Source organism: Lethenteron reissneri, chromosome 3 (genome assembly GCF_015708825.2).
Source record: "Lethenteron reissneri isolate LAM-NWPU_2019-01 chromosome 3, ASM1570882v1, whole genome shotgun sequence".
NCBI lineage: Eukaryota > Metazoa > Chordata > Hyperoartia > Petromyzontiformes > Petromyzontidae > Lethenteron > Lethenteron reissneri.
The window spans coordinates 1,446,893-1,459,196 of record NC_083781.1 but is presented as its reverse complement, the minus strand read 5'-3'; the positions used below and the strand labels follow the sequence as shown (position 1 = coordinate 1,459,196).

The 12,304-nt window shown below is 53.4% G+C and overlaps 1 protein-coding gene across 2 annotated transcripts in view; it reads left to right on the top strand.

The window, feature by feature from the left end:
- Positions 1 to 6,255: 6,255 nt before the first annotated feature.
- The window catches only part of WDR90 (WD repeat domain 90), a 55,008-nt gene continuing 48,959 nt past the window's right edge, over positions 6,256 to 12,304 (top strand). For both annotated transcript variants that reach the window (XM_061555328.1, XM_061555323.1), the window contains exons 1-5: positions 6,256 to 6,852; positions 9,068 to 9,159; positions 10,494 to 10,670; positions 11,205 to 11,343; positions 11,825 to 11,995. In XM_061555328.1, coding sequence (XP_061411312.1) covers positions 6,843 to 6,852; positions 9,068 to 9,159; positions 10,494 to 10,670; positions 11,205 to 11,343; positions 11,825 to 11,995 — 589 coding nt within the window. In that variant the 5' untranslated portion in view covers positions 6,256 to 6,842. The remainder of the gene's footprint in view (positions 6,853 to 9,067; positions 9,160 to 10,493; positions 10,671 to 11,204; positions 11,344 to 11,824; positions 11,996 to 12,304) is intronic.

The window sequence follows — 12,304 nt, the reverse complement described above, 5'->3', positions numbered from 1 at the left end:
AAATTTAACGTGCTCGTCCAATTTAATTTTACCTAGAGGCGCGGGGATCTGCAGCTGTGCCCGAACAGGTGGGTCATGTTCGCGACCATACATGAGAAAGAAGGGTGAAAATCCCGTGGCAGCATGGGGGGCCAATCGATATGCTGCCAGGACCCCTTGAATTTGCAAGTCCCAATTGGTCTGTGACTCCGAAACCAGGTGCGACAACATAGACGTGATGGTACGATGCAGACGCTCGACCATCCCGTCAGTTTGTGGGTGATAGGGAGAGGTACGAATCTTCTTTGTACCTAGGAGATCACAGACTTGTTTGAGGAGGTTCCCGGAAAAATTTTTACCCTGGTCGGTCAGCAGCCGCTCCGGAGCACCTTTGTCCATGACGTAGCCTTGGACAAAGGCGTCCACGATGGCTGCTGCCGACTGATTTGCCAGGGGCCAGGCCATAGGCCAGCGTGTGAAGTATTCGACCCCTGTTAGCAAATATCTATTGCCCCTAGGGGTGGCGGGAAACGGCCCCAGGATATCCAACGCTACGAGTTCGTTCACCCTGGAGACTGTGATGGACTGCAACGGCGGGTTCGACTCCCGAGCTGGTGGTTTGCGTTGCGCACACCGGGGGCATGCTGCCAGGAGATCCGTGACATCCCGTGTCATGCCCGGCCAAAAAAAATCCAGCTGGAGCGAGGCGAGGGTCTTTTGGGTACCCAGGTGGAGGAGGCGCTCATGAGCAGCCCACACCACCTTACCCCGTAACCCCGCAGGAACTACCAGCCGGTGACGGTGGGATTTACCGTCCCAATGCATGAGCAAGCCCGCGTGTATTTCCCAATTGTCGGCATCACCCGTCCCACACCCCCTCTCCCTGGCGCGACGACGCAGCGCGAGGAGGGAGGCGTCCTCCATCTGGAGGCGTCCCCACTCAATCACAGGCAACCCAAGCAGGGAATCCCTTCCCTGTTTCCCGATCTCATCGGGGAGCGATGTGTCAACATCGGCGGCGGCCGCCAGGACTGGAACCGTCATGTCCCCAGCTGGCTTGCAACGCCCCGACCCCAGGAGGCATGCGCATTCGGAGGTGGTTGGCATGCGCGACAGAGCGTCCGCATTTGTGTGGCGAATGCCCTTACGATAGGTGGTGTCAAAATCGAAATCCTGGAGGACCTCCAGCCATCGGGACAATTGTCCCGATGGCTGTTGAACCTTCAGGGCGTACTGCAGTGCCGCATGATCCGTACGGACAGTGAAATGCTGACCGTACAGATATGGGCGGTACTGTTGGATGAAGAAAACAATTGCCAACAGTTCTCTACGGGTGACACAATATTTTTGCTCCGCTGGAGACAACACCCGACTGCCGTACGCAACCACCCGTTCCACGCCATCAACCACCTGGGAAAGCACGCCTCCGATACCTGTGTTGCTCGCGTCGGTGTCGAGCAAAAACGGCCTCGAAAAATCGGGGTAAGTCAAAGGAGGAGCCTTCACCAATGCATCCCGAAGGGAGCAGAAAGCTACTTCCTCCTCCCGACCCCAGTGGAACCGAACCCCTTTTGATGTCAAAGCATGTAGGGGTTTGGCAATTGTAGCAAAATTAGCGACGAACCGTCGGTAATATGAAGCGAAGCCAATAAAACTCCTCACCTCCCCCACCGAGGTCGGAATTGGCCAGGAGCTGACACACTGCGTTTTGGCGGGATCGGTAGCAATACCCGAGCGCCCCACGATGTGCCCCAAATAACGCACTGACTCGCGAAACAAATAGCATTTTTGGGGCTTAAATTTCAAATTAGCAGCCCGCATCCTTTGGAAAACCGCCCGCAGCCTCTGGAGATGTTCGTCAAAGGTTCTTCCAAAAACAATTACGTCATCCAAATAAATCAGGCACGATTCCCATTGCAATCCAGCCAAAACCAATTCCATCAACCGCTGGAAGGTTGCCGGCGCTGAGTGTAAGCCCATCGGCAACCGGTTGAATTGGAACAGGCCGTGCGGTGTACGGAAAGCGGTTTTAGGCTTCGAATCATCGTCCAGAGGAAGCTGCCAGAATCCCGAAAGTAAATCTAGTGTGGAGAAGAATCGCGCTCCCGCCAAGGCGTCCAGCGATTCGTCCATCCGTGGGAGCGGGTATGCGTCGGCAACCGAAACCTTATTAAGGCGACGGAAATCTACGCAAAACCGCAACGAGCCATCCTGTTTCTTAACCAGGACAATCGGTGCTCCCCAAGGGCTGGTAGAGGGAGAGATAATGTCGGCGGCTAACATGTCATCGACAGCCGATTTGACATGGTCCTTTTCGGCGGGACTCAACCGAAAAGGATTTTGGCGAATAGGCGCGCTGTCACCCGTGTCAATATGGTGACGCAGCAGGTGAGTACAACCCAAATCGTATTTATTCCGACTGAAAACGTCGGAAAATTCCTTTAGCAGCGATCTAAGCCGTTGGCGCTCTAAATTGGACAGGTTCGTCGATCCCGCACAAAGCGCGTCGAGCCACCCTTCATCGCCGTCCGAATGCGGGTGCGTCCGAGCAGCAGTGTCAATGTGGTTCACGGCAGGTTCCTCGCAGGGCACCGGCGTCGCGTGCGCGAGCACAGTCCCTTGGGGAACCACTACTGTCTGCGACCCGACATTGAGGACCGCGATGAAGGGATCCTCGTCCCCCCTTACGATGGTCTGGGCCGGAATTAAATGAGGCCCATTAACCCCGGCCCTAGACGGCCCCAGCACAACACCCTGATCCCCAACACCCTTAGCGAAGGGCCTACGAAGTTTAAGAGGTACCAGCATTTGTGCCCCCGGCGGCACACGCACTGTTTTTACGACGAACGCCGGTACCGTCGCGAACGCCGTCCGAGTCGCTACAGGGGAAGGCAGGAACGCCATACGTCGCCCCGACGGAAGCTCAATGCATCCTTGGTCGATCAAAATACGAATTGGCATCCTGCCCAAGAAGTCCGTCCCCAGCAGGCACGGAACTGCCAGTGAGGAGGAGACAAAAATCGGCCCCGACAATTTGATGTCCCCGATAGAAATTTGCGCTCGAATCTGTCCCACGATGCCGAGAGAGCCCCCGTTAGCGGCATAGAAAGGGACATTAACCGGTAGCAAAGGACGGCTCTGCACCGGTAGAATATTGTAAATTAGTTCCGAAATAATTGTCGCCGATGCCCCTGTATCGACTATGATGCGTACCTCCACCCCATCAATGTAACCGACCACGGCCGACGATCCCGACGCCGCGGCCACCACGCGATGGGCCAACACGGACCACCGCTCGGGCTCGATTTGAGTCCCCGCAGTGATCCGCGCCGGTCCATCGCAGCGCCCCACCGGCCCCCCGTTCGTTACGGTGCGAGAGTGTGCGACAGGTGGGTGCGTTGGCCAAACATGTGAGGTGCCGCGACTCGCCGGATCATGGTGCTGGAGCTTGGGAGGAGGAAGAGGAGGGCCGGCGTCCTGTCGAGGCGTCGTCCCCCGCTGTCGAGGAGAACGGCACCCCGAGGCGACATGGCCCCGGATGCCGCAGTTGAAGCACCGCGGGAGCGCCGATGGAGACGATGGACGGTCGAAACGCCTCGGCCCGTCCCGACCCGGCCGCGCCCCCGTCGTCTGTTGCCGTCGATGGTCGACGGCATAAAGTTCTTCTGACGGAAGGGTGGCTGCAGCCACCGCACGCCCAGCCGATGCCCTGTTTGCCTTTCGCCGCTGCTGCAGAAGGTTGGCGTGGAGGAGTCGCGCAGCCTGGAGGGAGGTCATTTCTGCATCCCCTTGTGCGATGACGACGATGTCGAGGTCGTCCGCCAAGAGGAGGATCTTCTCCGCGACCATTGCGTCCACGCCGTCGTCGTCCATGCGGGGAAAGGCTGTTTTTGCCAGCGCCAGAAGACTTGTCCGGAAAGCCAGAGGCGACTCTTTTTCACCCCGCCTGCGATCGTAGAACTGCTGACGGCATTCGGCTGAAGGTCCATAGACCCCGGCCAGCAGCTGTAGCGCCATTGGTAGTGTAGCCCGCTTCTCTTTTGGCGCCGACGTGAGTGCGGCGAGCGCGTCCCCATCGAGGAGCGCCGGCAGCGCGCAAAGGGCCTCCTCGTCGGACCACCGCGCCATCTCCTGATGGGCGAGGAAGCGTCGCCGGAAGCCGCCCCAGTCACCCTCCGCACCGATGAATTCCTTCAGCGGGGGCAGCCTTTGGTGAAGCGCAGCGGTCGATGTGGACTCCCGCAGGTTGCTTTCACCTCCCTTTGGCGGTGCCTCGGCGCGACTGGCCGATGGCATCGCCTGTCGCGGCAGCGATGACGCATCCTTCGGCTGCGATGACGCTGCAGCCCCGGCGACGGCGATGTCGGAGCCGATGTCTAAGCTGGCCACGCCCCGAACAGCCGCGGCGTCCATGGCGGGAAATTCAAATTGTGAAGTCGCTGAAATGGCGGGAAAGTGCTCCGGCCGCCGGTTCTCCTCGCCCTGCGGTGGACCACCAGCCCCCAACCGCGTAATGCCTTCCAGTGTGGCGGCAGCGGCATAAAGTAGCTCCGCCAGCCGTTCGTGAGCCAGTCGTAGTGCATCTGGCTGCGGCCCCTCTCCATGCTGACGTCCCGGTGAGAAGGCGCCAGGCTCCGGCTGCACCCCATCTTGTTGCTCTGTCTCGGGCTCGGCGATCTCCGCGGCGTCCTCCTCTTGTGGTACCCTGGTCCGAGCTGTATGGCGCGTTTCCATTTTTACCACTTCTGACGCCAGATGAAGTACCCGTCGAGGACGCTTGACAACGGAGTTGAGGCACACGTATATTTATTTAACAAGTTGCCAGTACAGGACAGCCCTAGAGGGGGTAGCGGCCCCCTCACCCGTATAACTCAGGGAATACCCCTAGCTATCCATAGCCTATCCCCTGAGTCCTCCACTAAGAGCTAGGGGAGGCTGTCTGGCCCGACACTGGTAATCGGGCTCGGTACCCGGAGTCCCAGAGCACTGGCTCTGGTTCACGGGACCACGCCACTGGCTCGAGCCTGATCCCGTGGGGCCCTGATAAGGGCGGCGATCAGGGGGAGTCCAGGGCTCTAGCTACGACGTCTTCCGACTTCTTAGCTTAACTATAACATAACTGACTAAGCCCATATAACGACCCCTTTTTATACCCAACCCTCCTTGAGGGGTGGGGCCCCGGGGGATCGTAACGCCGAACCAGCCCCCCCCCAGGGTGTCTGGCTCGGACGTCGCAGAGGGCATCTCCCTGTGCACACACGTAGCCCCGCCCACTGTGTTTCTTTCCCATAGGCTGCCATGCATAACGGCCCTCTCTCCAACGTCCCTACATAGGTATCAAATAAAACAAATCACGACGTTTCGATCGCAACACAAGCGGTCGTCCTCAGGTGGAAAAAAATATAATCCTAAAAATATATAATCCTAAAAATATACAGTATAATCCAAGGCTATATCTGTGGCCTTGTTGTAGCTGCTCTCTCGCTAGTTCAGCAGTTCCACTGCTGGATTATATATGTTTTTTCCGCCTATGGACTGAGCAATCATTGGAGGGACGTTATTAACCAGTTAACCAGTTAATAGCGTCCTTCCAAGATCGATCTACGTTACTTTAACGAAATTCCCAATGAATATTAGTTTTGTTTCCGCCTTTTGGCGTCCTAACACCGATTGAGACGAGGCTCAAAAGAAAGCTGTCTCTGGTGTGGACCAATCAGTTTCAAGGACAATGCATAAACTATCAGTGTTTTTTGTTTGCATTCTGACCACAAGCATTGTGGTTAATGCAGGCATGATTCCTTGTAAAAGGTTTGAGTTTGGAGTTTAAACATCTTAACACCTGTTTTTTTTTCAGAAATAAGGGAAAAAAATATATTATCATATAGTTTGTTTACTTTATCTGGGGGGGGGGGGGGGGTTGAAACCCAAGAACCCCCCACCCCCCACCCCTGCCCCCACTCCCCCCACCCCCCACCCCCTGCCCCCACTCCCCCCACCCCACACCCCCCCTGCCCCCACTCCCCCCACCCCCTACCCCCACCCCGGACTAAGCGCGGGGGATCTCCCGCCGTCAAATTCCCTAGCTCGCTTAGGAGCGGCGGGCGCCAATCCCCGGCTCGCGATTGGCCGACGCGCTCGCGCGCCAGATTCGTGCGCGCGCCTCCCGATTGGTTGGCGAGTCGCCCGTGCGGGCCCTGCCATTGGTCCCGCGGCGGTGGCGGCGCGCATCCAGAGTGGGGAATGCAGAGAGAGGCGCTCGTCAGCTGTGCGCGTGCAACGGCTCCATAGAGATCGCGGTGGCCTCGTCAGGAGCTCAACCACCTCGTTAATAGCTCTCATCACCTCGTTAATAGCTCTCATCACCTCGTCAGGAGCTGTACTCACCTCGTCAGCAGCTGTCATCACCTCGTCAGCAGCTGTCATCACCTCGTTAATAGCTCTCATCACCTCGTCAGGAGCTGTCATCACCTCGTTAATAGCTCTCATCACCTCGTTAATAGCTCTCATCACCTCGTTAATAGCTCTCATCACCTCGTCAGGAGCTCACCACCTCGTTAATAGCTCTCATCACCTCGTTAATAGCTCTCATCACCTCGTCAGGAGCTCATCACCTCGTTAATAGCTCCGATCACCTCGTTAATAGCTCTCATCACCTCGTCAGCAGCTGTCATCACCTCGTCAGCAGCTGTCATCACCTCGTCAGCAGCTGTCATCACCTCGTCAGGAGCTGTAATCATCTTCGAGAGTTGTAATCACCTCATCTAGAGCTGTAATCACCTCGTCAGGAGCTGTAATCACCTCATCTAGAGATCGATAATTAGCGACAGACGAGGTGCAGGCGAGCCCTGAGCTACCACGTGGCTATGTCGTACCGTGAGTACTCGAGACTGCTACAGACTACGCGTGCAGTACACCACCAGACTACGCGTGCAGTACACACACACACTTGTGCTACTCAAGGCGATGCATGCAGTACACAGCGCCGTACGCAGTGTGCGTGCACTACGTGAAGTGCACTTGCACTACACACCTCGTGCAGGCAAGTAGCTCCTCACCACGCAATAGTTCGGGCAGTACAGGACGCCTCACACGTGCCAAGACAAATCCCTATTCTCACCCCTTGGACTGCATCCGGCCGCCTCTGTGTGTAGGTGCTGGGATGGTGTTGTGGGTATGATGTCTATTACTGGTAGGAACCTCCTGGTTGCACCAGCCCACAGGGGATTATTGTGTCTGTCCGTCCGTCGTGCAGGGAGGGGCTGAGTGGGGAGGGAGGGGCTGGGTGGGGAGGGAGGGGCTGGGTGGGGAGGGTGGGGTTGGGTGGGGAGGGGCTGGGTGGGGAGGGAGGGGCTGGGTGGGGAGGGGCTGGGTGGGGAGGGTGGGGCTGGGTGGGGAGGGGCTGGTCACCCCGTGGTGCACTTATAAAACTCAACGTTTAACCTACTCACGCCGGCTTGTGCCCGCCCTCACAGTCGGGCATATTTGCGGAATACACCACGCCGCCGTTGACACTGCAGGCCATTGACCGAGCAACCCAACGTTCCCTACCAGCTCCCTCCGCAGGAATGCGTTTTAAACCTATGAAGCCCTCCACATCACCTGACAGAGTCAATCAAGTTGACACGTGGACAAATATGCATTTATTTTACATATTATTCTTCGGATTTCTGAATAGCCCAAGCGCGTCTTTGCACGACGTTTCGTTGAAGGTTAATTGTTTACAGTGCAGTATAATTAGGCGTTAACAAAAGCTCAGCTCTGCCGGGCGGCGAAGGGCGAGAAGTTTGAAAAAATAAACATTTTACTTTGACGATGAGCTAACCGAAAACAAACTTATTACGAAACTTATTATTGGTCGTGAAAACCTGCGTGTAAAATTATTGGGGATTTTTGTTCAATATATTTTCGGGTTATCTGGTAAATGGACGCATCGGCTGATTGTGGCCGGAACGCGTGGCATGCCGCCTCACCCAGCACACCTGCTTTGACAACTGCCACCCATCCTTGTATTGTCATTTTATTTTACGTGTCAGTCTGTCCTTTTGTTAGAGTTTACGTATGACATGAGTTTATGTGCGATCAGGTGTATGTATGATAGAGTTTACGTATCACACATTTGTTTTTTTATTGATTAAACCCGATTTAAGAGCATCTTATCTCACAGGGTACTCAGAAATAAACTGAAATACAAAAAAATCCTCTAACTTTACACAATTGCCCCCACCAGCTTGGGCTGGGAGAAAGAGCTTCATAGCTTGTCGGGTTCTTCTCGCTTAAATAACACGTCAGTCTGCGTCAACATACAAGTAGCCTAGATCCTCATTGCCCTTAAGGGTGTAAATCATTGTTACACCTCCTCCAACGAATAATTATCTTGGCAGCGTGAGAAAGCTATAAGCTAAAGTGGACCCAGTCAATGTAGAACTTTGCATTATGAGAGTCCGTCACACCCGATGCATTGACTGAACAACTTTGGCAACTGGGTACGGTCGTGGAAATTAAAATAAGAGTCTTAAAGTGTGATTCATCAACGTCTGTCCACGATCAAATCGGAAGCTTCCATCCCAGTGTTCCTCCTATGTGGGAGCAACCCATGAAATGTATCTAGACATGGGCAATTCAAATTTTCTCAGTTCTTCCTGGGCGCGCCATGTCCTCACCACGCCCACCCCCACTGGCATCTGAATTAATGTCTCTTTGGAAGGCACTTCCCGTGCCGGCGCACACACTGGGACGCACACCGAGCAGCGATGTGCGCGGTGCGGATGTGTGTTAGTTGTTCGCATAAACCAGAGGATATGGCACAGAGACATCTGGAATGTTGCAACACGGGACCATGGGAGATAGCGATGGCTTAGGGAGGCTTTAATCCAGCAGTTGATTGATTACAGCGCATGATGATGATTATCATCATCATAAATTGGATGGAAATCCAGAGGTTGGTGACCAACAGACTGAAAGCTAAAGGGTGGGATAGGATGGAAACAATAGTAAAGTTGAATCGGCATCATTGGCCATGATGACCCCTTGACCTGCACGACACGTGACGAGGTTATCCTGATTGCTGTGTGCCTGTGTGTGCATGCAGTATGGCAGCACCCGTATGTCAACGTGTTCAAGCACTGCAAAGTGGACGAATGGAAAAAAGCGTCAAAAGAAGGGGAAGTCACCTCCGCTATGGTAAATTGTGCCTTGTGACTAAATTGCAGTTATCTGGTTTTGAACTTACAATAATATATTAAAATATTTTCTATTCATATGGTGCACGTTTAGGAAAACTACGTTTGAGTGGAGATTAAGCGGTAGAATAAGGACAAATATTGCTCTCAACAGGCACTTTTATCATTATAATTCTTGAAAACGAAACATCCGTTTTCATAACTGGGACCTGCTGAGGTACACGTGGGCTGCGCATTCCCAACAGGAGTCTCAACAGAACTAAAACGACAGCTCAGGAGCACGCCTGCCCCCAGCTAACCTAATAATCTGCACCACCGCTCTGTGCGCTTCCTCACACAGACGCCCACTCACAGCCTAAAAACCATCCAAGGGTTGAAGTGAATGACGACGCTCATTTCCGAATTGATCTCAGACGTTAGAAAATGTTAAATTCTTTCCGCTGGCCATAAATCATTTGGCATCCTAAGTGGATGACCGACAACTTCCTTGGTAACAAATGATGCAGCGTTCATCGTTGTACATCTTTACAAGCGTAAAATGCTGCAGTGGACTTGAAAGCCATGACAATGTTAGGTCTGAAAAAGGCGGTAAGTAGTGTTTAAAAAAAAATTGCATAGAAATAATTGTATGTATGTTGAACTTCTTTCACACCGTAAGTGGCCAACCATGCTAATCGAAGGTGCGGGGGAAGGACAACAAACTAAACACAAAAAGCAGTTCTAAAAAATAGTTTTCAATCTAAATGATTTAGAAGCGCATAGCTCCTGTGGCTTCCTAACATCGGAAGGAAGAGCAGTCCAGACGGCCGCAGAAGCGCATCTGAATGCGCGCAATGCAGTGACGGTCTTTGTTCGATGGCTCGCCAAAAGCCGCTGTGAGGATGACCGGAGTTCGCATGATGGTTTCACAATAATATCCTTTACCCAGGAAAGCCTCACTGAGGCTCAAGACTTTTTTTTCTTGAGTGTCGTGCATTTAAAGATTTTGTCAATTCATTAATGAGTGGGAGGCAACCAGAGTGGCCAGAGAAAACCCACACATACATGCGTTTGACACTCAAAGCTGCACACATAGATTTACGAATCCATACCTCTGCTGCCATCTCCCAGCTGAAGCCTCCAACTAACTAGTATTCTTCCCATCCAAGCATAGTACTCACCAAGCTCAACCCTGCTTATTTCCCAAGTCCAATGAGATTGGTCGCATTCAGTGTGATTTGGTTGCAGTGATACAGTACGGGGCATTATGTTATTTAGAGAGGGTTCATCCATGAGCACCCTCGCCCAGAAGTGGCTTGACAGATTGGCCGCGTACATCCGCCCGCGAACGCGCAGGACAAGACGATCAAGGCGACGGTCTACAAGGTCGTGGGCCACATTCCGGCGGCGAACTACATTCAGCTGCCGAAGACGAGCACGCAGTCGCTGGGGCTCACGGGACGCTACCTCTACCTGCTGTTCAAGCCCATCCCCACGAAACACTTCATTGTTCACCTGGACGTCAGCACGGAGGTAACCGTCCTCAACCACAGAAGGCCCATTTGATTTCGGCTGGGACCGCTGAGCAGAATTCAATTGGCGGGTTGCCGACATGGATTTGCCTTCGATCGGTGATACTGAAAAGCTATGTCTTTTGGTTGGCCCTGGCAAACAAGTGGCCTGATAGCTTTTGTGACGATATGATTAAAAAAACAAAGCATCAAGAGAAAAACTTTAAGTTATGTTAGCGACGCCACTGTATTGGTCGGTTTTTTCTGGGTAATTGCCATGAAGCTAAGATGCTCTTCATCAATGACCACCAGGACAAACGGGCTGATATGATAGCCAGCACGTCACACAATTCCCTGAAATGTACAATTTGGAAAATAACGTATGTGTGTATCTTGAACTTTTTTCGCACCATACATAGCCAACCATGGTAATCGGAGGTGCGGGGGGAAGGACAAACTAACACAATATCCACAACCGACTCACTGGCGTGTTGGTTGTGAATATGACACCGGACGATTTTATGTTTTGATTTGTGCGGCTCCCGTCTTGTCACAGGAAAATCAGGTGGTTCGCATTTCCTTCTCGAGCCTCTTCAGGGAGTTCAAGGTGACGGCCACGTGGCTGCAGTTCCCGTTCGTCTGCGGCTCGGCCAGGGGCCTTCTTCACGAACCCAGCGAGCACAGCACCACCCGAGGCAAGCGAAGCATTGGCAGTGTTGCTTCATCCAGTTGCGGTTACCACTCCAGACGTTTATATTCATCGGATCACAAAATCTAAACGGTAACGAGAATTTTTTTTTCATGATGAAAGAAAGCCATTGTTATAGTGAATAAGCTTGTAACAAGGCACTACCTTTGCAATTCTGGGAATTGTCATGGTTATAGAAGAGGTTGATGCTAGAAAGATGTGGCAACTACTTGAGCATATTGGCACAAGCCAGAGGAAAGTGGAAACTTGACGAAATGGACACCTGCAGTGGACACCTACGGGCTATGGATGATGATGATGAAATAGAGCTCTAACATTTACTATTTTATAGGCAGAACTCCATCACTATGTAATTGGTGCTCCAGGTGGCCATAGTTGCTCATGGTAAATGCTTTGCTGGTGACTATAGGCCCTATAAAATGTTCGCAGTGCTTCATGTCCCTGAGAGAGCCGTGTGTCCTCTGCAGGTAAATGCGCTCCGGTACCGATGGACGCTCGCTGGACGTGCCTGGTGCTGGACCTGCACTACATCCTGTCCATCTACCTGAACCGCCGTTACTCACACCTGAAGGCTGTGAGGCTGTGCTGCAGCATGCTCGTGCGCAATCTCTTCACCAGCGACACGCTCTACCAGCCAGGTGCCCGTCTGCCACGGACTCGCACGGCCCACGCTTCCCCCGGCGAGTCCCACCTGGAGGTTTTCCCGAGCGTTTTGCCGACAGCGGGGCTACCCTGTCATTGTTAACGGGAACCACATCACCTCAATTGCTCTGATCCTACCCTCCACTGGCTGCCAGTCCAACCCCGGATAAATTTTAAGATCGCGATCAGCATCTTCAGGATCCTCCTCTAACTCGCTCGCCCCTGCCTACCTTTCCCCCCTTTCAGCTCGCTTCACTCCTCCTTCTACGTGCACTCCGCTTCAGCAACCAAGGCTTTCTTTCGAA